Source organism: Gadus macrocephalus, chromosome 8 (genome assembly GCF_031168955.1).
Source record: "Gadus macrocephalus chromosome 8, ASM3116895v1".
In the NCBI taxonomy this organism is placed as follows: domain Eukaryota; kingdom Metazoa; phylum Chordata; class Actinopteri; order Gadiformes; family Gadidae; genus Gadus; species Gadus macrocephalus.
In genome coordinates, this window is record NC_082389.1 from 10619032 (window position 1) to 10646023 (window position 26992).

At 45.1% G+C, this 26992-nt stretch overlaps 2 protein-coding genes across 6 annotated transcripts in view; one reads left to right on the forward strand and one right to left on the reverse strand.

The window, feature by feature from the left end:
- Positions 1–1439: 1439 nt before the first annotated feature.
- Positions 1440–11232, forward strand: palmda (palmdelphin a). The gene is made up of 8 exons (XM_060058798.1): positions 1440–2192; positions 3681–3801; positions 4013–4093; positions 4180–4298; positions 4405–4519; positions 7457–7481; positions 8960–9141; positions 9231–11232. Exons 2-8 carry the CDS (start codon positions 3757–3759, stop codon positions 10188–10190), a joined length of 1527 nt encoding a protein of 508 aa, XP_059914781.1. The 5' UTR covers positions 1440–2192; positions 3681–3756; the 3' UTR covers positions 10191–11232.
- Positions 11233–13747: 2515 nt separating this feature from the next.
- Positions 13748–26992, reverse strand: part of si:ch211-153l6.6 (ribosome-binding protein 1) — a 14503-nt gene continuing 1258 nt past the window's right edge. The window contains exons 1-7 of one of the 5 annotated variants that reach the window (XM_060058800.1): positions 25224–26674; positions 21002–22489; positions 20296–20510; positions 19871–20110; positions 18224–18858; positions 17026–17117; positions 13748–16186 (exon numbers count right to left, since the gene is read on the reverse strand). In XM_060058800.1, coding sequence (XP_059914783.1) covers positions 16094–16186; positions 17026–17117; positions 18224–18858; positions 19871–20110; positions 20296–20510; positions 21002–22489; positions 25224–25355 — 2895 coding nt within the window. In that variant the 5' untranslated portion in view covers positions 25356–26674 and the 3' untranslated portion in view covers positions 13748–16093. The other 4 variants (XM_060058804.1, XM_060058802.1, XM_060058801.1 and 1 more) reach the window with 4 other exon arrangements.

The following is a 26992-nucleotide window of genomic DNA, read 5'->3' on the forward strand; positions in this document are numbered from 1 at the left end:
GATTGAACATATTGAATATCACAATAACACACACACACACACACACACACACACACACACACACACACACACACACACACACACACACACACACACACACACACACACACACACCTTATTTGATCATAATTGAATGTAAACTGAGATTTAAGTATCAATTATATGATATTGAATGACGCTACATTGTCTAATGCATGATATATGATTATATGATGAATAATAGATGATATGATATACTGTATGGTATGAATATGATTAATTATATGTGATATGATATATGATATAATATATGGGATGATATAAGATGTAATACATGATGTGTTATGTGATATGATATATTATATGATATATGGTATGATATATAATATACATATGATACTATATGTGATATGATATGATACTTGACAGACAGACAGACAGACAGACAGACAGACAGACAGACAGACAGGCAGAGAGACAGAGAGAGTGAGAGAGAGACACACACAGACAGACAGACAGACAGACAGACAGACAGACAGACAGACAGACAGAGAGACACACAGACAGACAGACAGACAGACAGGCAGACAGACAGACAGGCAAACGGAGCGACTTGACAAAGACTGACCTGTGGTTGGATTCTCATCATGATATCATGACCCTAAATCCAGAGGTCAGAGGTCAGAGTTGTGCTGGCCATCAGGACCAGGTTCTAGTTCCATTAGAGTTAGGTGATGAAGGTGATGAACGGGATAAAGGTGATGAAGGTGGAGGTTCTGCTGGACGATTCCGGACTGTTCCGGACTGTTCTAGTCGGCATTCTGTCAGGAATAACATGGTCCAATTAAAATGATGCCAGTCCAACTGGGACACACAGACACACACACTCACAGACACAGACACACACAGACATACACTCACACACACACACACACACACACACACACACACACACACACACACACACACACACACACACACACACACACACACACACACACACACACACACACACACACACACACACACATACACACACACACACACACACACACACACACACACACACACACACACACACACACAGACACAGACACAGACACACACACATTCAATGTGACATAGCTAGGCCTACGCTTTGAGCTAGAATGTATCTAATGTTACTTAAGCAGAAACTAAACTTTAGCGGTTTGGGGTAACATTTATCATTATATTATTTGTGTACTCTTATCATTACAGTGTATACATCGAGTTATTCCTCCCATTAATTATGTGTGTTTTGTGATTAGTGCTTTTGTAATTCATTTTGAGATATATATATATATATATATATATATATATATATATATATATATATATATATATATAAGTCATTGTAGTCACACAGCGGCCCCTGCTGGTGACGTCCGGTTACAGCAGTCATGTTTCATCACAAACACACGCATCATTTTGTACTACGTTCAAAATAATCTAAAATCTAGTATGGAGACAGTCGTACTTATAGATCTAAAGTACCCCTGTCTAAAACTAACTGCCATCTGAAATACACGAATGGACTGTGTACATTCGGACTGTCACCTTCATCCCCTTCATCATCATCATGGACGGTGACGGACACACGCGTTATGTCAAAGTATTCAACTGATAATATCGGTGCTCAACCAAAGCAGGCCTTCTTATGACGACCAGTGTGTGACAACAGCTCTGAGGACCTTCTCCCGGTCTCCTCCTCATCACACGGAGCTCTGAGGACCTTCTCCCGGTCTCCTCGTCCTCCTCACACAGAGCTCTGAGGACTTTCTCTCGGTCTCCTCCTCATCTCACGGAGCTCTGAGGACCTTCTCTCGATCTCCCCCTGATCTCACGGAGCTCAGTCTGAGGACCTACTCTCGTCTCCATCTCATCTCACGGAGCTCTGTCTGAGGACGTTCTCTCGGTCTCCTCATCACCGTCCCGCTCTCTCCCGACTGAACACGGACCGCCTTCCTATTGGTGGACGGAGGTGGCGCTCCCTGCCAATCAGGGTTCTGCATGACGACTGAGGTCAAGTCTGTGTGACCGGAGAATACCGTCATTCTACCGGACTACACCGTCACTTCACCGGAGTACACCGTCACTTCCCCGGGTACAGCGTCACTGTACCAGAGTACACCGTCACTTCACTACAAGACTACAAGACTACATGAGCGGAGATCAGGTCGTCGGAGCGCCAGGTGGGTCTGTGTGTCCGGGTTTGACCAGACCACATCAAGAGGACAGTAACACAGGGTTAGGGTTGGTTAGTTAGGGTTAGCTAGCTGGATAACATCACGAGGTCAGTAACACAGGGTCAGGGAGGGTAAGTTAGGGTTAGCTTGTTAACATGCGGTCTAATGGAGCAGAGCAGCGATTTGCAAGCTGGTGACCCAGCGGGTCTCCACTAGTGACCACCGGACCGTCCGGGACAGCGGACTTGGAGATGATGCAGCAGTGTGTTAACTCCGTAGTGTTTTGTTGTTAACTCAGTAGTGTGTTATTAACTCAGTAGTGCGTTGTTAACTATAGTGTGTTGTTAACTCAGGAGTGTGTTGTCCTGCTGTCCAGATGGTTCATTCAGATTAGCGGACTAATGTGAGATTAGCAGGTTAGATGCTCTGCCTAGACAACTCGCTGCTCCGGGTGGTTTGAGGTGTCGAGCAGGAATAACTTCACTTTAGGTACTTTATTAATTCAGCTTTCAGCGCAGCAGGCCCTAGAAATACAGTTAGGACCATAGACTGGCTATAGGCTGCTTCTATGCTAAACTATCTGTAGTTCGTGTTTCTATCTATCTATATTTCATGTATCTATAGATCTATAGTTAATTATTCTTCTATAGAACTATAGATCATATATCTATAGTTCATGTATCTATAGATCTGTAGTTCATGTTTCTATAGATCTCTAGTTAATGCATCTATGGATCTAAAGTTTATGTTTCTATAAATCTGTAGTTCATGTATATCTATATATCAATAGTTCATGTATCTATAGATCTATAGTTCATGTCTGTGTTTGAGTCACCATGACGACCATTGTGTGTCTTTCGACAGTCTGTATAACTTGGTAACCATGACACAGTCAGTAGGTTCCCAGGGTGTGATGTTAAATGAGGCGTTTAAAGAGCCTTTATTTTGTTTTAAACGTGCTCATTTGTCTGATATAATCGTCAGCATAGTGAGGTGAGTGCTACAAGCAGCGCTCACCTATTGTTGTTCTTTCTTTATATTCTCTACTAACTTTGGGACCCTACTCCTGATACAATCTTTCACGAGAGGCTGAGAAAGACACTGGAATATCAGTATCAGTGACGCCCTCCCAATCTTCTAGAAACTTCTGAAGACTCCCTTTTCCCAGTTACCAAACTGACCACTTTGTAACAGCACATTGGATTCACTTTTTACTGTTCCCCGAGCTGAACACCTTATATTGCTGATCACTTTTCTTCCCCCAATATGGAGACACAAGATACTAAGTATGCATCCTCTAGAGCAGTCTGGAGACAAGTATGAATTCCCTAGAGCAGTCTGGAGACACCAGAAACTAAGTATGTATTCTCTAGAGCAGTAGTGAGACAATAGATACTAAGTATGTATTCTCTAGAGCTGAGACAATATAAGTATGTATTCCCGAGAGCCTTGGTTCTCAAACTTGTAACTTTATTTTATTTATTCTATTTTCAGGAGTCCCCCTGCAGTACTCCTTCAGTACCCCTAGGGGGACGCAGAGCTCCATCTGAGGACCCCGCTGTAGAGCAGCATGGAGGAGACCGATCGGCTGAGGGAGAGACTTCAAAAACTCACTGTAAGTTAATAATTATCTATATATGTGTATATATTAGTGCTCACTATATAATATATACCATTATAAACAGTTTTTGGGACATCCTGGAATGTGCTGCCTGTTGTGTGTTGTCACTTTCTGTTGTGTGTTGTCATTTCCTGTTGTGTGTTGTCACTTCCTGTTGTGTGTTGTCCCTTCCTGTTGTGTGGTGTCCCTTCCTGGCGTGCGGCAGGATCAGCGCGGTGTTCAGGACGACCTCAGGGTGAAGAAACAGGAGCTGGAACAAGAGAGGCTGAAATTACAATACCTAAAGGTTCACTGTTTTATTAAATATAGATACCGTTAATATACTGTGAGTCTGTGTTGTGTCTGACCTCTGACCTCTGACCTGAACCCCAGAAGACCTCTCTGAGGGAGCAGTGGTTGTTGGAGGACCTGTCTTCCCACAATGCATTGCAGCAGCAGAAAGTAGCGAGCGACCAGCAAAGGACCAGAACTCTACAGAAAACCATATACAGGTCCATAAAACACACACACACACACAAAACGCACACGCGCATAAATACATGTACAGGTCCACACACACACACTGGTGTAACTGACCAGTGCATTCTGACAAATCAGGATAGAGAAGGAAGTGGAGTTCCTGGAGAGGGAGGAGTCTCGGATCTCCACCAATGAGAGCTTGATCCTGAAGACTCAGAGTTCTGCAGAGAGATGTCCTCATGACTGCTTTAAGGTATTCAAGCCCTGATAGAAACATACTCAACATTACAAATAAACAGGAACTCCGGTGTGAAAATATCTCTTGTAATCAAAGGGCTTCTCTGGAATATGTTCATGTGATAAAGCTGTGTAGGTCCCCAGTGACAGCCCATAGGAGTTATGAGTTATGAGATATGTCAAGAGGACCAAAACGGAAATCACTCACTTATATTTCACATTTATATCTCTTGAACTATATTTAACTTTATCTCTTTTACTTAAGTTTTAATTTATTTTTTTCCTTAACTCATATTTTCCCTTTAAGTCATCTCAAAGATTTCCCATAGTTCCCCACGGTGATCCCAGTGCTCCCAGCACCCTACTAGCCTCATCCCAGTGCTCCCAGCACCTCATACCATTAGTGTTTGGCCCCATCTGCACTTTTAATGCAGTCTGGCGAAATTCTGGTATAGTACTTTCATCATTAAAGGTCCCATGGCATGAACATTTCACTTAATGAGGTTTTCTAACATTAATTTGAGTTCCCCTAGCCTGCCTAGGGTCCCCCAGTAGCTAGAAGTGGCGTTAGGTGTAAAACGAGCACCAGGAATCCTGCACTTTGGCTTTGACTCCCTGAAGTACATGAACTGCTCAGGGCCACACTCCCACCCTCCTCCTTGACCCGCCTCTCTCCACCTCATTTGCATTAAAGTTACGGACACCAAAACGGCGCGTTTGGGGAAAGCTCAAAGTGCGACTGGCTCGTAGTGGCTGTAATTCTGCAGCACGGCTGAATTTCAGGAACGTCTTCAAATACCGTGCTAGGGGCCAGTGTTTGTAAAAACGCAGTTTAAAAGAACGGCGATAGGTAACACCGTTATTTTTCCAGTAACAGGGTAATCTAACTAATTACTGTTTCCGTCGTTACAACGCCGTTACCGTTACTGTACGTTAAATGCGCTGTGTTACTATGAATTGATTGAATAAACTGCGTAATCCGAAACGCACCCCTGGCTCCAAACACAAACTGCTAGTGAGGATATCGGATGAGTTAACAACGAGATAAGTGATTATGATTGGCTAAGGCAGAGTCACGTTTCATGGTAGCCAATCTGAGCCAGTGTTTTTACACACAAGCCAGGACCCGCACGCCACACACACACACGCACACACCAAACAGATTCGATGAAGCAGCAGAAATGGCGAGTCCGGAGCAAGCCGATGAAAAGTTGGCATTTTCTGTAGTATTCGGTAGATGTTCCAAAGCCTTTGCAACCAAGCAAATTGAAATTCATTTGGAAGTATATCAGGGCCTTGAATGGGCAGTTCTAACCATTTAACACATTAAGGCCAAGTGAAAACTGCTCAGAAAAATCCAAATTCTTTGACATATAGCAACTCTCTTTTTTTACAGTAACTCAAATAGTTACCTCCCTGGTAACTAGTTACTTTTATTATAGAGTAATTTGGTTGCTAACTCAGTTACTTTTTGGAGCAAGTAGTGAGTAACTATAACTAATTACTTTTTAAAGTAACGTTCCCAACACTGTTAGGGGCCCACTAATATCTATAATAAAGCATCCATAAAGAAGCATGCCATGGGACCTTTAATATAATTAGGGTAGTGCTGCATGCAGCGCTCAACTATTGTTCTTCTTAGGTCTTTTCTTTCTTCTTTCTTTATTATTCTCTATAGACTTTGGGACCCTACTCCTTCCAGATGGTTGGTCTCATTGAGTTATGTTGAGGCTTGAGGAAGTTCAGCCAGTGTTGCCAGATTGGGCTGTGAGGCTGGAGCGCGATAGCCCAAGGTGGCTGTGAAAGCTAACCATTGTGGACGTCGCAGAATCCAAACCACTTCAATATTTAACCTAGAAACACCATGTCAAGCTTAAACGGTTACGTTATTTCATGTTAGTGGCGCTAAAATTATTAATTGATTGGGAATATGATTGTTATATATTGGCGTGTCTGTGGGGACCCCCGTTTATATGGCTAAAGGCTTACTGCTTGTTACATATCCAGTTGTACTCCTGGTAGAAGCTAAATGCTCAAAACAATGCTTGCCTGTCCAATAGTAATTAGGGGTGAGGGAGGGCCATCAGACCTGTCACTCAAACCTCTGCGCCAGCTGCAAGGTGATTTGATCCATGATGTATAGTCGAGCTGCCGTTGACTGTAAGGTTGATGGTCTTTAAGTTCTTGTAAGATCATTTCAAATTGAAGTTCTACATAAGTGTAAGATAATTTTATGCATGGCTACTTTGAGGGTTGTTTTAGCTCATGTATCAAACATACATTTTCTGTGGCTGTCCCTGCACATGGTGGGCGTGTGGCAGTGGCGCATGCGTGTGCCTGTGTGTGTCTACAACGTAAAAGTTATTAAGTCAATTAGGTCGCATTCAGGTGTTTATTGTGCGCACCATTGGTCTTTTACATGCCTATTTTGTGTGTAGTGTATTAATGTAATCTTATTGACTATCAGTGTGTTCTTTACACAGACCTCTTGAAGTATGTGTGTGTGAGAGATGGATGAGAGGTTACTTGTATACCACATAATGTCGTAGTTAATAATCAGGTTGCGTTTAGGTGTGTATTTGTGTATTTGCCATTGCAGAAGTATATGATTTATTGGATATCTGGCAATATACGTTTTAGGGTGGGTTTTTAGTTGATTGGGCTTTTTTTTGTCTATAGTTGAGCTGGAAATTGCCAACAGCTCAGCTACTCTTTATATTATCTCAAATGTATTCAAACTTGATCACATTAGCTATTTGTTTTACTCTTCACTTTATTTGTTTCCAACCACTTCAAATGTTTTAAATGTTGTGCATGTTAACATTGTGTACTTCATTTAGACTGTGTTCAAATCCCTTCACTTGATTTAAGCCATTTAACATTTCTTTACGTCTTAAACTATGTGCATTTTCTAGTTAAAATATTATAATTCATATCCTTTCTAACCTTACAGGAGGCTCAAGAAAACTTTGTACCAGGTAAATTTAACATGAAAATGTTAATATTACTACTTCAATACTATTAGTAGTAGTAGTAATACTTACAGTACTATTAACTGCAGTATTAGCAGTTGTACTACTTTAAAGGCACCCAGTGCAACTTTATGTAAACATTCAATGAAAAATAAACATTCAATTTCTAGTCTTTTTTACACGTAGTAAGTTTCAATAACTCCATACCATTACATATCGACATTCAAGGAGCAAAGATGAGACGTCGTTGTGTGGTGAGAACTGATAGAAAATCGTAAACAACAACAATCGCCGGTGGGGAGAAGCCATTTTTCCATTGACTGGAAGCCTGCTTTATTTATTGTAGGTTACAAAAAATAAAGAAAATGGCGGCATTGTTGTTGTTATCGATTTTGTATCAGTTCTCACCACACAACGACGTCTCATCTTTGCTGCTTAAATGTCGGTATGTAATGGTATGGAGTTATTGAAACTTACTACGTGTAAAAAAGACTAGAAATTGAATGTTTATTTTTAAGCCTCGAAAATTGCACTGGGTGCCTTTAATCTGTAATCTGATGGTAGTGCGTTGTAATGTTTATTCTGATGATAGCGTGTTGTATTGTGTATTCTGATGGTAGTGTGTTATATTACTGATGGTAGTGTGTTGCATTGTGTATTCTGATGGTAGAGTGTTGTATTGTGCATTCTTATGGTAGTGTGTTGTATTATGTATTCTGATGGTAGTGTGTTGTATGGTGTATTCTGATGGTAGTGTCTTGTATTGTGTATTCTGATGGTAGTGTCTTGTATTGTGTATTCTGATGGTAGTGTCTTGTATTGTGTATTCTGATGGTAGTGTCTTGTATTGTGTATTCTGATGGTAGTGTGTTGTATTCTGTTGTGAGACCAGAGAACCTAACCAGGTTCTTGGTTCTATTCCGCAGAACCAATCCAGTTGAGATTCACGAGCCCTGATCCCCCAGAATGCTTCACTCTGACCAACCCAACCCCTCCCAGACACAGTGAGACACACTGCATGTTCATTCTACGTAATTGATATAGATCTTTATCTATATAAACCCTTCAGGCACAGTGAGATACACTGCATGTTCATTCTATATATTCTTTATCTATGCATCTATATAAATGCATAAAAATGTACAGATATAGATGTATGTATGTATGTATGTATAAAGATATATAGACATACCCCCCCAGACACAGTGCAGGTATTTAAAGGTGTCTGTGTGTATGTGTGTACAGTGTGTCTGTTGTATGCGTGTACAGTGTGTCTGTGTACAGTGTGTCTTTGTGCAGTCTGTCTGTCTGAGGAACTCCACTGGGAGGTCATTGAGACCACTAGGAGGTCTTCAGACCACTAGGAGACCAGCTGCACAGGATCTGAGAGACCTCCTTATGTGTAGGAGCAGGTCTGAGAATTCAGTGATCCCTACGGCGTACAGGCATCATTGCGTGGTTGGTGCTCTCTGTCTCTCTCTCAGGTCTGCTGGCCCTGGAAGTCAAGGTGTGTAGCAACAGGTGGACTGGAGAGAGTCAGGTCGTCTCCACCGCGACGGTGACCCCCCACGACCCACACCAGCAAAGGGGGGTCAAAGTTCACAAGGACGGCAGGAAGTGTGTTTCTGCCCCGCAGCCTCAGCAGGTCGCCACACGTGTGTCAACGGTGTGTGTCTGTTCAGTGTGTGTGTGTGTGTGTGTTTGTGTGTGTGTGGTCACATGACCTAGAGGTCTGACCAATCCTCTGTCTCCTAGTGGTCAGATGACCTTTGCTGCAGGGAGGTGGATCAGTCGCTAAGGGCGGCCCTTGGCAACAATCAGGAGGAATATCGCCATAGAAACCAGCCAGAGGGATGTTGCCAAGGGAATCAGCAACCCATCACCAACCATGTGGGGGAAGATCATCGGCATGGCAACTACCTACAGATGGATCCACCGGAAGGGCAAGGCCAGATGCATCTCCATGGTAACCAGGACACTTATTCTCATCATGGTCCTAGACATGGCCATGCCAACAGGCCTGATGCTCCCTCTGGTTGCCGGGATTGTAACGGTAGCCACGGTAACCCAGCACGCACTAAGCCAGCCGTCAGGACCAATGGAAGCCCTGCTCCACGGTCACATGACCAGGAAGCAGCGTCTCCCTGGCGACCGGAGCTCTGCTATACCCCAGCCAATCACATCCCTCTGAGTGATTATGTCAGTGTTGAGGAGGAGGAGCTGTTCCTCTACAGCCTGCCCTCCTCCCACTCAGACAGCCAATCAGAGGCTAGCCCCAACGGAGACAGACAATTCCCTGCTTTCTTCTATGGCCCCGCCGAGTCTAAGAGAGCCCCATCGCCGTTGTATGAGGCCGACACCCCTTTCACCATCCTTAGTGCAATGGAAACCTCTGAGCCAATCACAGCCGTCTTCCTGGGCTTCCAGACCACTCAGGATGAGAGGGGGTCTGGCCAGGAATATGAGGGGTCCCTGAAGGCGGAGCTCGTCGTTATCGATGATGCTAATAGTGCTTATGGTGCTAATGATGCTAATGGTGCTAATGATGCTAGTGGGGCTAATGGTGCTAAGGGTGCTAGTGGCGTGGTGGGGGAGAAGGTCGGTTACCCAGCTGGCATTGCAGCCAATCACGTGCTAGGACAGGAAGAGAAAGGACGGACTGCAGGGAGCAGCAAGGTCCGCAAACAAAACAAAGCCTGTTGCACCATCTGCTAACCAGTTAACTACCATGTTAACTAAGCAGGCCTGTTGTACCGTCTTCTAACCAGTTAACTAACGTTCTAACTAACCCGGCCTCTTATACCTTCTGCTAACCAGTTAACTAACGTACTAACTAACCCGGCCTCTTATACCTTCTGTTAACCAGTTAACTAATGTGTTTACTAACGTATTAACTAACCAGGCCTGTTATACCTTCTGCTAACCAGTTAACTAACATGTTAACTAACCAGGCCTTTTGAACCGTCTTCTAACCAGTTAACTAACATGTTAACTAACGTATTAACTAACCAGGCCTGTTATACCTTCTGCTAACCAGTTAACTAACATGTTAACTAACCCGGCCTGTTGTACTGTCTGCAAACCAGTTAAATAACGTGTTAACTAACCAGGCCTTTTGTACCGTCTGCTAACCAGACTGACCAGTTATCTAGGGTGTTAACTAACCAGGCCTGTCTGCTGACACATAGTTCACATCGTACTTCTAGTACAACTAGTACACAGTACTTCTTGTACAAATAGTACTTCTATTAAAACTAGCACACATTGTACACATGGTTCCTCTAGTACAACTAGTATAAATAGTACTTATTGTACTAGTATAAATGTATATGTACTAGTATACATAGTACTTCCAGTGCACATACTTCTAGTATAGTACACATAGTATTTTTAGTACAACTATTACACATAGTACTTCTAGTCCACATAGTACTTCCAGTATAATAGTACTTCTAGTACACACATATTTATATTGTTATATGTATACTCCCCATATTTAATATATATCTCATACATGAATATAATGTATATATCGTTTTGTATTTAGTTTTTAGCATTTTGTATTTTGAATATTACCTTGTATTTATATGTAGCTATATGTATTTTATATTGTTATACGTTATATATATTGTTATATGTTTGTTATTTATATTTTATAATTTTTATAGCGTTTTTATATGTTGGACTCTAAATATATTACCGTGTGCGTATAGTTTTTATGGTTTCTTTACTGTAATAAACTGATAATGATAACAAATTAACTCGTAATGATCACTAATAAATGAATAAATAAACTATTAAAGATCACTAATAAACATAAGTGTAGCTATAGCTACACTAAGCTAAAGTATTCGCTTAGTTTCTAAAGTATAGCTTACTTAATATAGTATAGCTATAGTTATAAAGTATAGCCTCACTTATAAAGTATTCGCTTGGTTTATAAAGTATAGCTTAGTTTATAAAGTATAGATACAGTACTTGTTTAGTTTATAGTAGTAATATATACAGTTTGATGTCAATAGACATACTACACTGTACACATACTATACTCCACTATACAATACTCGGTCAAAGCTAACGTAATGCAAAGACTAGGGTAATAATGTTAAGACTAGAGTAATATTGTTAAGACTAGGGAAATAATTTTCGGGCTAGGGTAATAATGTTAAGAATAAGGTAATAATGTTAAGGCTAGGGTAATAATTCTAAGGCTAGAGTAATACTCCTATACTTTGTTCTTTATTCCTATGAATGTTAGTAACTTAAGTCAGTAATTAGAGTCTTATTTATGATGAAAATAAAACGTACGTGTGACTGAAACCATCAGACCAGCACGAGGAGCTGTTTGACCTGACCATAGAGACCAACAGGGGGAGCTGTTAGACATACAGACAAGCAGGGGGAACTGTTTTATATACAGACCAGCAGGGGGAGCTGTTTGACATACAGACCAGCTGTTTGATATACGGAGCTGTTTGATATACAGACCAGCAGGGGGAGCTGTTTGACGTAATAATAATAAATAATACATTTAATTTAGAGGCGCCTTTCAAGACACCCAAGGTCACCTTACAGAGCATATAGTCATCATTCAAAACTATGTAAAACAGACTAGGAATAAAAGGAAAACAGAGGTTAAACATGAATAATAATAATAATTAATAACACTCAAAGACGCCTAAAGTGAAGGGGGGACCTCACTAACCACCACCAATATGTAGCACCCACTTGGGTGATGCACGGCAGCCAATCGGTGCCAGAACGCTTAGTTTATAAAGTATAGATACAGTACTTGTTTAGTTTATAGTAGTAATATATACAGTTTGATGTCAATAGACATACTACACTGTACACATACTATATATATACCACGTAGAGACCAGCAGGGGGAGCTGTTTGACATACCCACCAGCAGGGGAGCTTCCTCCAGGGTCTGAGGTCAGCCTCCAGGGTCTGAGGTCAGCCTCCAGGGTCTGAGGTCAGCCTCCAGGGTCTGAGGTCAGCCTCCAGGGTCTGAGGTCACCCTCCAGGCCTCCCACCTGTGTATGCGTGGTACTCACTGTGGTCTATCAGTGCAGTAGTCAGATGTTTTGAACCACCTGACCCCTGACCATGACCTCCTGTATGTGGCGGCATATCACTGCCAGAAAAGGCTTTGCGTGCGCACTCACACATCCATGGACTACAGTTGTTATTAGAACACTTTTACTGCACCTGTAGCAAAGTCCATGGAAACATGAAACATTTATACGGCAACAAGCACATACACAACATTCAAACAATGAGCCCCCGACTCACACTCAACCAGGATGGAGTATTAGAACCCTATCGATTACATCATTTGTTCCCTGTTCTATCCCCGCATCCTCCATAATGCCAGCGCTGTTCACATACTAGAACCATAACTAGAACCATAAAAAGAACCATAACTGTCTTACAATCTTCAGATTTAGATTCAGATTACTTTATGAGTCCCCGAGGGGCAATTCGGTTTTACAGCCTACTCATTTATTAAGGGTTAAAAAGTGCCTTAGTGTACAATGTTAAAAGTAATAAATAGAAAAATATAAGTACTGCAGCAGTCATACATCACCCTGTATACAGATGTCTCTCTCTCTCTCATAACATCAGGCACATGACCTAATCATTACACACACACACACACACACACACACACACACACACACACACACACACACACACACACACACACACACTTGACCTACCAGAGACTGAACAGCAACAACAATCTGATCATCAATACAGAGAACAGACTGGCTGAGAGTACTACTGGCTACATCACTTTGCACTTTCAATGCACTTACGTTATAAAGGTTAGCGACAGTTATAGAGTATTATCTTAGTTCTTAAAGCATTGCCATAGTTATAGAGTATAGCTTATTTTATAAAGTATTATCTTAGCTCATAAAGCACAAACACAGTTATAAAGAGTAGCTTATTTTCTCTAGATACATTATATAAGTGTCAATGAGTCCTTTCTATATTCATGTAAAATATTTTTATATCAGTATATATATTCAAATTCATAAATCCTTGAATAAAAATGAATCTTGATGTCAGCTGAAATTGTAATCATTGCTTTCTGTCCAGACGAAGGCATCTCCCCGTCCTCGTATATGATCATAAGTGATTATGATCATAATGTTCACCTGTGTATGAATGTGAGTCTATACTAACAATACGGATATACCAAGGATTGGAAATTCTAAAGCTACAGTAATAATGCTCAGACTTTATTCATTCGCCAAATGTATATAACTCAGTCAATAGTCTTTAATTTGTGTTGAAACAAAACTTGACATCAAAAATGTAGACAGAAATCCCAGGCGAACAGGAGCAGAGATCAGGTGTGAAGAGCCTCTTCAGCATGGTCCTAAGCTGAAGATCAGCATAAGACCAGCAGCAGGAGACGTGTGACATTAACATAAACTAAAGTTCATTAAACCTGTCACCTGCTGATAAACATGGCTGGATGCAGTTTAAATAAAGTTGTACTGTTAAATATATGACTTAAACAATATGTACGTTTCTTTGATTGTATACGTCAATATGAATATTAGAGTTTATGTATCTTTGCTTAATATATCATCATAACTTCCTCCATGTACAGCTCCATAAAATCTCTTCAAGGCAGGACATAAAAATATATATAAATCTTAAAAAGACAATCAAGTATTTACTTGGGAATGCTCCATTTGATTTTAAGGACAAAAAACAACCACAGAAAACTAGAGCAAAGCAAATAAGATTACATTTGATTGACTTGTACTTGGAAAAGCAAAAGCCAGAGGAAACCCAACAGATTCCTTCCCCAGGACACACCTCCTCACCAAAATTGACAGCGAGACCCAGGACCTATTAGTGTACGTTGATGTTAACGTACGTTTATGGCTCATTTAAATCCTTTTACAACAGGAATGACTTCCGGGTACAAAGAAGTAGTCCAGACAGAAATAATCATCAGGATTAAGTTATTAATCTGAAGGTTATTAATTGGAAATGGTACAGCCCATATTAAGTGAGTGTCTTTTTCTTAATCAGTCCAACCTTAGCAGCTATTTACACTCAATACGTCATCGTTTATATGATCACTCATGTCATGGATGTACAAAAATACCCGGACACAACAGGCCAAAGTGGCCCCATATACGTCCCCTTATGCCGCGTTTCCACTGCAGGGTGCGGAACGGATCGGATCGCAAAGGTGCGGTAGGGAGGGGGCGGTATAGCCCAGCTCAGTTCCGAGGTCGCGTTTCCACTGCCGACAGTACCCTTTGTGGTAGGCCGGATGTCGATCGCCGCGGCAGCTACGTAAACATCGTAAAAAACGTCTTCCTCCCCAAGAATGCAGACGAACGTCTCCACCTCCTTGTTCGCCCAAGCAAGCATTTTACGCGACAAGTTAATTGTAAAGAATAATACCTCGAGGCTACTGTTCGTTTGTTTTTATCCCCGCGTCACCCGGAAGTGACGATTCTGTTGACCAATCAACGGAGGGGGGGGTGTAGCTAGAATTTCACGGGACCCTTTCAGGCGTCTCGTCTCGTTTGCGGTACCCCAACGGAGGAGTCCCGAGAACGGGGCCGGAACGGGTACGGCAAAGTCCGGGTCACGCCCACTTTTGGCGGTGGAAACGCGACCCGACCCGCACCTTTGCGATCCGATCCGTTCCGCACCCTGCAGTGGAAACGCGCCATAACAGACGTGCTATAAGGTGTGATTAAAACAAAATGGGCCCTATACGTCCCCTTAGAGACGTGCTCTATAAGTTGTGATTAAAACAAAATGGCCCCTATACGTCTCCTTAGAAAAAAAGCCTTTAGGGTCGAGACTTAAGTACTGGGTCAGCCCCTTGGACAGGGTGGGAGGGAGTTCAGTTAAGTGTGAGGGTGGGAGGGAGTTAAGGTAAGTGTGAGGGTGGGAGGGAGTTCAGGTAAGTGTGAGGGGTGGAGAGAGTTAAGGTATGTGTAAGGGTGGGAGGGAGTTCAGGTAAGTGTGAGGGGTTGAGAGAGTTAAGGTAAGTGTGAGGGTTGGAGTTAAGGTAAGTGTGATGGTGGGAGAGAGTTAAGGTAAGTGGGAGGTGGGAGAGAGTTAAGGTTAGTTTCATAGACACTGTAAAGCCATTTTTAATACCAAAAGCCCAAGACTTTAAGTGGCAATCTGGAAGACCTCCAAGGAATGTAGTTTAAGTGAACGTGTGTTAAGTGTCTCTCTAGAAGGGAGTGTTACCACGGTGATGAGCTTGTGGGGGGCGGGGCTTCCTGCCTCAGATCACAGGTGGCCATGTCAGCCAAGTGATCCCGCCGCCCGGCAGCGGTTGGTCCAGAGATGTGGGGCGGAGCCACCGCAGCCAACCCGTAGCGGGGTGCTGCTTTCTGTCACCACAGGGGGTGCCAGAGGGGCGGAGGTCTTCCAGATTGCCATCTCCGAGCTAAAGTACCTAAATAAACCTGTGTTTCTGGGTTCTGGTTTGTGGCCTCATTGCATTCAACAAATCTTTTCTCTCTTCCAAACCGAGGCTCAGAGGACAAGAGCAGGCTCCTCCCTCTGGCTCCTCCCTCTGGCTCCTCCCTTTGCTTCCTATTGGCCCTCCAGGTTCATTCCTTTTTCTGATTGGCTAACAGGTTGGCCTCCCATCGCTGTGCCATGGCATTCTGTCGCCGTGGCAATGTAGACAGGGCAGGGGGGAACTGGGGGGAGGGGGGAGGGGACACTCATCTGAAACACTGGAATCCATTTGACAGATGGATCATGATTGGGTGATGGGTGATGGTGATGTTGATGTTGATGGTGATTGGTGATGGTGATGGTGATGGTGATGGTGATGAGGATGGGGATGGGTGATGATGGGTGATGATGATGGTTGATGATGGATGGTTATGGGTGGTGATGGGTGATGGTGATGGGTGACAGATTCGTAGTGAGCATTAGAGAAAGGGAGGGATGCACAGTAGATGAAGAGCTGTATCAATGATTAGAATGACCAGTCTAAACCAATAGAATAACACCTGGCATCTGATTGGTTAAAACATCCATGAGCTCAGAGCAATGATGATGAGTGAGTGAAATGAGTGAGTGAAATACACGAAGAGAGGATCTTTACTGACGATACAACAAACATTCAGAAACCACCAGTAAATTGGCTCATGATCACTTCTTGGGTAAAGTTATTAGCACTGGTGTTAGCATTAGCTGAATGCGTTAGTGAGAGTTTCATTTCTCAGAATTATCTGAATGAGTTAGCCATAGCTTCATGTCTCAGCATTAGCTGAATGCGTTAGCGATAGCTTAATCTCTCAACATTAGCTGAATGGGTTAGATAGCTTCATGTCAGAGCATTAGCTGAATGTATTAGGGATAGATTCATGCCTGACTATTAGCTGAATGTATTAGCGGTAGCTTCATATCTGAGTATTAGCTGAATGTATTAGCTGAATGTATTAGCGATAGTTTAGTGTTTGAGCATTAGCTAAATACGTTATTTTGTCAATCTTTCTATATGTGTCACATGTGCCATAATGAGACCTACCTTGTGGTCACAAGACATGCTGGACCGTTCCATTTTGCGGGTTCTGGAGGGGGAGGATGGAGAAGAGACACATCTGTCTGGAACCTCTATCACTGGAGCAAACCAACCAGATGGATGTAAAGAAAGCAGAATAAGCTATTTAGTGAGAGCTGGAAACCAGAGGTGGGTTCACAGAGACTTAGTCTCAGTGTAGTTAAGTCTCTTCTGAGTCTTGAGGTTCTTAGTGATGTCAGAGTTAAAGGGGACCTATCATACCACCAGGTGTGAGTGTGATTAGCCATTACAAGCCGTTTTCAAAATGTGCAGCATTGTGTCATCACAGGTGGTCATGTCCACCTAGATGTGTGACGGTTAGATGAGCGACGTTTGCTACAGTCCACTGAGTAGGCTGGTAGACTGATCTATCAAGCACACATGTAGCACGCATCCTTCTTCCGAAATAAGAGGGTTCAGGAAACCCCTCTCAGAAGTTCGTAGGCTATGACATAAAACATCCCTTCTTCCGGAAAACAGATTGTTCGTGAGACTATACTTCGGAACAACAGCAAATCTGGATGCCCGCAGGGGCCTCTTTGCGCTTCTTTGCTGTATTCACAGAGAACAGATTTTCAGTTTTTAGAACTGCTTGGGATGGTTGAATATGAGCGAGAATTATCAGGTGATGTTTATAATTGTAAGCTATAATGTATCGTAATGCAAATGTTAGAATGGATGTTAAGTTCATTCAGCAAGTTCGGCACCTCTTAGTGCTTGCGTCTAAGAGGTGCCGCTTGTGTCGCTTGAGTCTATGAATTTAATGAAATGGGCAGCCATTATGGTGACGTGAACTCGGAATACTCGGGTAGCTTTACTTCCGCACAAAACTCTGAGCGAAAACTCTGACCCAACATTGTTTTCAAAGCACTTTCCTCTAAGCTTAAGGTCCGAACTTTCGAAACTCGTTCAAAACTAAAGTTTTGAAGATGGCATAAGTTCTAAGTGATGTCGTGGTTAAGTTTCGAGGTTCTGACTGATGTCATTGTTAAGTCTTGAGGTTCTGAGTGATGTCAAAGTTAAGGTCTGAGTGATGTTGTGGTTAAGTCTTGAGGTTCTGAGTGATGTCATAGTTAAGGTCTGAGTGGTGTCGTAGTTAAGTTCTGAGTGATGTCATTGTTAAGTTCTGAGTGATGTCATTGTTAAGTTCTGAGTGATGTCGTACCGTTGAAGGTGATGTTGTCGTTCAGCCCGGGGGACACCAGCACCGTGTCAAACCTCTCCTTCTCCCTCCCTCCCCTCCACTCCCCTCCTCCTCCTCCTCCTCCTCTCCTCCTCCTCCACTCCTCCTCCCGCTGCCTCACCAGCCGTATCTCCTGCTCCACCAGCGACTGGCTGCTGAGGGAGCGCAGCTTGAAGAAGGGGTTGGAGGAGAAGGTGGACTCCTGGGTCTCCGTAGCGACGGGGATGGAGCTGAGGCAGAACTCGGAGGCGCTGCGGATGATGAGGTTAGCCGTTTCCACGACGATGACGTCGGTAGAGGGCCTCAGCGACCAATCGCTGAAGCCCCCCGGGGAGAGGAGGCGGGACCTGGAGTGGGCGGAGTCTGGCTCCAGGATGATGACGTTGTTGGCGGTCAACTCGTGGCAGATGGAGCGCTGGAGGGAGGAGGGGGAGACGGAGAAGGGGAGGGGGGCGGGGGAGACAGAGAAGGGGAGGGGGGCGGGGGAGACGGAGAAGGGGAGGGGGGCGGTTGTGGGGGAGAAGGGGAGGGGGGCGGGCATGGGGGAGATGGCGAGGTTGGGGGTGCGGCAGGCTGGGGGGCGGGGGGGCGATCGCCCGGTCTGAAGACTGATTGGTCTGGAAAAGGAGAACACAAAGCTTAAGCTAATACAAAGCTAACACATAGCTAAGGCTAACTCAAAGTTAAAGCTTACATAAAGCTAACACATAGCTAGAGCTAACCCACAGCTAAAGCTAATACAAAGCTTTATATAGGGGTATACCATGTGTAGTACACTATAGGGGGGAACTATGGTAGTACACTATAGGGGTGCACTATGTGGTACACTATAGGGCAGTACTATGGTAACACTAAAGGGGTGTACTATGTGGTTAACTATAGGGGTGTACTATGGTAACACTATAAGGGTGTACCATGTGGTACACTATAGGGGTGTACTATGTGGTACACTATAGGGCAGTACTATGGTAACACTAAAGGGGTGTACCATGTGGTACACTATAGGGGTGTACCATGTGGTACACTATAGGGGTGTACTATGTGGTACACTATAGGGGTGTACTATGTGGTACACTATAGGGGTGTACTATGTGGTACACTATAGGGGTGTACTATGGTAGTACACTATAGGGTGGTACCATGTGGTACACTATAGGGGTGTACTATGGTAGTACACTATAGGGGTGTACCATGTGGTACAGTATAGGGGGGCACTATGGTAGTACACTATAGGGGTGTACCATGTGGTACACTATAAGGGGGTACTATGGTAGTACACTATAGGGGTGTACTATGGTAGTACACTATAGGGGTGTACCATGTGGTACACTATAAGGGGGTACTATGGTAGTACACTATAGGGGTGTACTATGGTAGTACACTATAGGGGTGTACCATGTGGTACACTATAAGGGGGTACTATGGTAGTACACTATAGGGGTGTACTATGGTAGTACACTATAGGGGTGTACCATGTGGTACACTATAAGGGGGTACTATGGTAGTACACTATAGGGGTGTACTATGGTAGTACACTATAGGGGTGTACCATGTGGTACACTATAAGGGGGTACTATGGTAGACTACAGGAGTGGACCACAGTAGTCCCCTCAAGGGCCCAGGACTCACCGGGGGGCCGCGGGGCCCTGGGCCAGCCGTCCCCGCTCCCTGCGGTGGCGCTCCTCTCGGTCCAGCGTCAGGCGGATCTCCCGCTCCACCGCGCTCTCCGGCTCCTCCGGGGGCCCACGGGGCGGCGGGTCATCCATCCCATCCATCCCGGAGTCCTCCGAGCTTGGGGAGAGGCTGCAGGAGACGGGGGTCTCCCTGGAGGAGACGGGGGGCTCCTTGGAGGCCGGCTGGGGGCCCGCCCTGGTGGAGGATACCCTGTTAGAGAACCTCCGCCATTGGTTAACCTGTGTGGGGGGCGGGGCTATGTGTGGGAGGTGCTACATGGGTTTAGCTGTGTTGGGGGCGGGGCTACGTGTGGGAGGAGCTACATGGGTTTACCTGTGTTGGGGGCGGGGCTACGTGTGGGAGGAGCTACATGGGTTTACCTGCGTTGGATGTGGGGACTGCGTGTGGGCGGGTATAGCGAGCTGTGTGTCCCCTGGACACTTCCTTGACTCCTCCCACTTGGTTGGGGGAGGGGCTTGCCTTTGACCTCCTCCTCCATCTTCCTCCACTGTTGCCGTGCCAACAGGAAGTCCAGGTGCTCAGTGAAGACATTCTCGCTGTTCGACTCCTGGAGGACACAGAAGTCTGCAGGGAGCTGCAGACCAGGAGAGGTTGAGTATCAAACTACCTGCTGCCCAGTGGCCTATCAAACTACCTGCTGCCCATTGGCGTATCAAACTACCTGCTGCCCAGTGGCCTATCAAACTACCTGCTGCCTATGGGCCTATCAAACTACCTGCTGCCCATTGGCCTATCAAACTACCTGCTGTCCACTGGCCTATCAAACTACCTGCTCCGATTGGCCTATCAAACTACCTGCTGCCCATTGGCCTATCAAATGACCTGCTGCCCATTGGCCTATCAAACTACCTGCTGCCCATTGGCCTATCAAACTACCTGCTCCCATTGGCCTATCAAACTACCTGCTGCCCATTGGCCTATCAAACTACCTGCTGCCCATTGGCTGTACACTAACTAACTCAGCTAGCATAGGAGCTAACTCAGCTAGATATCGAGCTAACTCAGCTAGAGATCGAGCTAACTCAGTTAGAGAAGGAGCTAAGTCAGGTTAAAGGTCATCCGTACCTTCCTGTCTGTGTCGGTGGAGCTAGCAGAGGAGCTAACGGAGGGAGAGCGGAGGAGGACATCTCTCGCTTGCCTCCTCTGCACCTCCTGCTGCTCCCTGCCTCCTCTCCTCTCCTCCTCCATCTCCTCGCTTGGCTCCTGTATTCCAGCCTCCTTTTCCTTCTCTTCCCCCCTGTCCATACTCCCTCCTTCCCTCTGAGTTCTCCTCCCCTCGCTCCCTCTCTCCTCCTCTTCTCCTTCTCCCTCCTCCCTCTCTGAGCTGCAGACGACCCCTACATCCTGGTCTATGATGTCATGTGGAGCGGAGGACTCCCATTGGTCCTCCCCTGTGTCGCTGTCTGATGTCACCATAGCCAGCTCCGCCTGCAGGCAGTCGCTAAGCTGACTGTCGCTAAGGTGACCGTCATCCTGGGGAGGAGCTAACTCTGCTTGGTGACCGACACTAGTGGGACCATCACTAGGGTGACCGTCTCTAGGGTGACCGTCACTAGGGGGACCATCTCTAGGGTGAACGCCATTTCTAGAGTGACCGTCGCTAGGGTGACCATCGCTAGGGTGACCGTCATTAGGATGACCGTCATTAGGGTGACCGTCGCTAAGGTGACCGTCGCCAGGGGGGCCATCGTTAGGGGGACCGTCGTGACTAGGGGTATCATTGCTAGCGTGACTGTCGCTAGGGTAACCGTCACTAGGGTGACCGTCGCTAGGGTGACCGTTGCTAGGGTGACCATCAGTATGGTGACCGTCGCTAGGGTGACCGCCATTGCTAGGCTGACCACCGTTGCTAGGGTGACCGCCGTTGCTAGGGGGACCACCGTTGCTAGGGGGACCACCGTTGCTAGGGAGACCGTCATTAGGTTGACCGCTATCGCCAGGATGACATTCGTCAAGGGGGAGGACCCTATGATGGGCGTGGCAAGGGTCACCATGGCTAGGATCATCTCCCTGGTCCTGGCTCCGCCCCAACATGGCTGACAGGAGCAGCTGGGAGGGACCTGAGGCGAACACCTCCTCATCTCCTTGGACTCCCTCCTCGGCTCCTCCTCCCTCATTCCCCTCTCCCGTCCCTCCATTCTCCTCCTCCTCTACACTTCCTTTCATCTCTCCTTCCATCACTACTTCTCTCTCCACCCCCTCCTCTTCATCCACCTTCTCTACCTGCTGAACCTCTTCTTCCTCCCCCTTCTCCCCCTCTCCTTCTCCCTCCCTTCCGCCCTCCTTCTCATCACTCATCATTTCCTGTGCCCCTCCGCCTTCTGGGAAACAGCCAATCAGCGTGTGTGTTTCTGTCTCTGGTGTAGGTGGTGGGGAGGATGCCATGGTCTCCATGGCGACAGGCTCTGAAGAGTTTGTAGGAGGAGGAGATCCGTTGACAGCAAGGCTGTTGCTGGGGTAATCGTTGTCCTGGTTTTCGTCGTCCTGGTTACCGTCGTCCTGGTTACCGTCTGTCAGTTCGCCAGCGTTCCTCCTGAGTCCTGCGGTGGCTCTCTGGGAAATGACAAAATAAGATAGATATAATTATAATAAAGATAAGCATCCAAAAAAAGGTTCATCCCACAGAGTTATAGTAGAGAGTGTTGAAGGGGGAGGTCCCGTCTCCATGAGGAGGAGCTCTCATGAGCTCCGAGGAGCTCTGAGGAGCAGCCCACGGTCTCTCTCTCAGCTCTGAGATGCTTGTTTTATGCTAGCAGGACTATGAGAGCTCTAGTGATCCGTCAGTCTGTGAAATGCAGCACACCTCTGTGTTCAGAGAACGAGTCTTGAGTTTGGAGCAGAGCTTAACCTTCATTTACACCTGTTTTCCTGAATTGCGCTATTATTTAGTAACCAGACAAAAACAGCCTAGATTACTATGTTGAAGATCTATGAGACAGACTGATATGTTCAAAACAAACAAAACTAGATTCTAATCTCGGAGTCACTAGCTTTTAGCTGAGTCCCCAGTTAGCATTTAAGTGATTATTTAACTTATATCTGGGAAATAGCAGATAATATTTAAACATTATGGAGTGTACTTTTTTATGTCTGCACCCATAATGAGTCTATCAATACGGTTTTCTTCTGCACAGATTTAATTTCATCATCAATTACCTGTATGTCATCAAATACATCATCCATCACATCATGAAACAACATCTATCACACAATTACAACCTAGATGAAACCATAAACTTGATTACATCATAGAAGACATCACAGTTATCACTATCCTCTGCAAATCTTTGATGTGCTAAACTGCAAGGAACTAAGGGGTAACCGTGGCAACGCTGCGTTGGCTGTGAGTGGGCTGGGAGGTTATTATGGTCTGCCGTTAACGGCATGTGCCGCTGACAGACTGGAGCTGTTACTATGGTAACAGAGCACTAACCGACTCACATCATCAGAGTCAGGATGTTTAAACTGAAGCCTGGATAAGAATGTCCAAAAAAACTGCTTTTAGAGTTCAACAAACTGCTTTTAGAGTCCAACAACCATCTGCTTTAGAGTCCAACAACAAACTCCTTTTAGGGTCCAACTTACTGCTTTTTGAATCCAACAAACTGCTTTTAGAGTCCAACAACAAACAGTTTTTGAGTCCAACCAACTGCTTTTAGAGTCCAACAACAAACTGCTTTTAGAGTTCAACAAACTGCTTTTAGAATCCAACAACCATCTGCTTTAGAGTCCAACAACAAACTCCTTTTAGGGTCCAACCAACTGCTTTTAGAGTCCAACAACAAACTGTTTTTGAGTCCAACCAACTGCTTTTAGAGTCCAACAACAAACTGCTTTTAGAGTCCAACAAACTGCTTTTAGAGTCCAACAACCAACTGCTTTAGAGTCCAACAACAAACTGCTTTTAGGGTCCAACATACTGCTTTTAGAATCCAACAAACTGCTTTTAGAGACCAACAAACTGCTTTAGAGTCCAACAAACTGCTTTTAGAGTCCAACAAACTGCCTTTAGAGTCCAACCAACTGCTTTTAGAGTCCAAAAAACTGCATAAGAGTCCAACATACTGCTTTTAGAGTCCAAACTGCTTTTAGAGTCCAACAAACTGCTTTCAGAGTCCGACCAAATGCTTTTAGAATCCAACAACAAACTGCTTTTAGAGTCCAAACTGCTTTAGAGTACAAACTGCATTAAAGTCCTACAAACTGCTTTAGAGTACAAACTGCATTAGAGTCCTACAAACTGCTTTAGGAGTTCTACTAAACAAAGCGAATGCATGCGGCGATGCCGTCTGTGTTTAATCTCACATCTCATGATTTCTGGATTACAATCGGGACCCTGGATTAGGCGTCCATGGTGCCAGCCAGGTCAATTTACTCAACGCTGAACAAAGATCTCCATCTCACCCCGTTGATTGAGACTTTACTCCCAGAGATTACACCGGAAGGTCACAGAGGCTAACACTATGCTAGCTAACAGTAACTCCAACATTTAGCGGTATCCATAAATTAAGTCTCTCACTTTTTTGGGGGGATTTTGTTGAGAGAATTATGATTTCAGACATAAACCGCGCCATTGTGTCTCTCCAGGATGTAGCTACCACTAACCCCATCATGTATCTGCCCCTTACCTTATCATGTGGCTAGTTCTAGCTACATCCTGTAGCTGACCCTTATCTTATCATGTGGCTAGTTCTAGCTACATCCTGTAGCTGACCCTTACCTTATCATGTGGCTAGTTCTAGCTCCATCATGTAGCTGACCCTTACCTTATCATGTGGCTAGTACTAGCTCCATCATGTAGCTGACATGAGCTCAATCACGTAGCTAATGCCACCTCCAGCATCTACATTTCAGTACTGGACAGCGCACACTTTGAATACCTGTGTCTGTTTGTGTGTGTGCTTGCATATTATTATATGTGTGTGTGTGTGTGTGTGTGTGTGTGTGTGTGTGTGTGTGTGTGTGTGTGTGTGTGTGTGTGTGTGTGTGTGTGTGTGTGTGTGTGTGTGTGTATATATATATAATGATGTTCCGTTATATTATATTGATTGCGGGGGGGGGGGGTTCTAAGCAGGTCACAAGCATGTTACATAACAGTCGGCGACACGCCAGGATCGTGACAGACGCAAACACACACCCACACGGCGCGGAGAGGCGGGAAACAGCTGAGTGCCTCGCGTGGCTCTAGAGAGATGGAGAGGTGCCTTATGGGACGTGTCTCTCATCAAGCTTAAGGACAGCTGTCCGTCTACATACAGATGTGTGATGTGCGCGTGTCTCTACCTACCAGCAGCTTCCAGCACAGCAGCCAGAAAGAGATCATCTCCAGCCGCCCGCGTCGCGCGCACCGCTCTCCTCCGCTTCCCGCCGGCAACGCGAGCAACCAAGCCGCCGCCCGCCGGCGCGAGGAGGGACGCATACAGAGACAGCTCGCGTATGTGTGCGTGTTTGTGCGTGTGTGTGTGTGTGTGTGTGTGTGTGTGTGTGTGTGTGTGTGTGTGTGTGTGTGTGTGTGTGTGTGTGTGTGTGTGTGTGTGTGTGTGTGTGTGTGTGTGCGTGCGTGCGTGCGTGCATGTGATTCAGAGAGAGGTCGCTTGTATCGATCAGATCCCTTCCCCGTGAATTGGAGCAGATGGAAATAATGTATTGACACAGAATCCACAGAACATCTCTCTGTCTCTCTCTCTCTCTCGCTCTCTCTGTGTTTTCCTCCCCCTCCCTCTCTCTCTCTCTCTCTCTCTCTCTCTCTCTCTCTCTCTCTCTCTCTCTCTCTCTCTCTCTCTCTCGCCCGTTCCTCGCACCTGTAGTTGACGTCCCGCTGGGAGATCAGGTGATAAGTCCTAACCCTAACATATATGAATGAGTAAATAAAACTATATCATGTTAAAGAAAAGTAAAACGATTTCAGAGTATGAGTAAAGTTAAACGATATATCCTAGTATTAGTTAAGTTAAACGATATCCTATTATTAGTACAGACTAGTTAGTAAAAAAAACTAAACCACAGTAATTCAGGCCTCAGATTCTCCTCTCAGACTTGATCCTACAATTGTGTTGTTTGTCCTGTGACAACAAAAGATTAGATACAAGGTCACATCAGGAAGTGCACCCTCACACACAGACACACACACACACACACACACACACACACACACACACACACACACACACACACACACACACACACACACACACACACACACACACACACACACACACACACACACACACACACACACACACACAAACATTTGCGTGCTGACAGATTACAGTTTCCAATAGAGTGGAAAGTTCTGACATAATTTGATTGACAGGCCCTTCTGAAAAAGTGTCAGAATACAATGCACCTCAACCAGACTATTGTTCATTATTCACACTCTATCAACTATCACCTAATTTAGTAGAAGATCAATCAAGAGTCAATTCAGAGACAGCAGGTAGGGGTTAGACAGTACAGATACAGGTCGTTAGGAGGGGTTAGACAGTACAGAGATAGGTCATTGGGAGCAGGTAGGGGTTAGACAGTACATAGCCAGGTCATTGAGGAGCAGGTAGGGGTTAGACAGTACAGATACAGGTCATTGAGGAGCAGGTAGGGGTTAGACAGTACAGATACAGGTCATTAGGAGGGGTTAGACAGTACATAGCCAGGTCATTGAGGAGCAGGTAGGGGTTAGACAGTACATAGCCAGGTCATTGAGGAGCAGGTAGGGGTTAGACAGTACAGATACAGGTCGTTAGGAGGGGTTAGACAGTACAGATAGGTCATTGGGAGCAGGTAGGGGTTAGACAGTACAGAGATAGGTCATTGAGGAGCAGGTAAGGGTCAGACAGTACAGAGACAGGTCATCAAGGAGCAGGGAGGGGTTAGACAGTACAGAGACAGGTCATTAAGGAGCAGGGAGGGGTTAGACAGCACAGAGACAGGTCATTAAGGAGCAGGTAGGGGTCAGACAGTACAGAGACAGGTGATTGAGGAGCAGGTAGGGGTCAGAGGTCATCTGGCTCTCAGAGGCCTACAGGTAGACGGAGGAGGAGCCCAGAACCCTTCAGCTGG

What these genes read in the sequence shown, in the direction of transcription:
- palmda (XM_060058798.1), top strand. Translation starts at nt 3,757, where the DNA reads ATGGAGGAGACCGATCGGCTGAGGGAGAGACTTCAAAAACTCACT. An exon ending in AGAGACTTCAAAAACTCACT is followed by an intron (nt 3,802 to 4,012) that starts GTAAGTTAATAA and finishes GGCGTGCGGCAG; the next exon opens with GATCAGCGCGGTGTTCAGGA. An exon ending in TGAAATTACAATACCTAAAG is followed by an intron (nt 4,094 to 4,179) that starts GTTCACTGTTTT and finishes CCTGAACCCCAG; the next exon opens with AAGACCTCTCTGAGGGAGCA.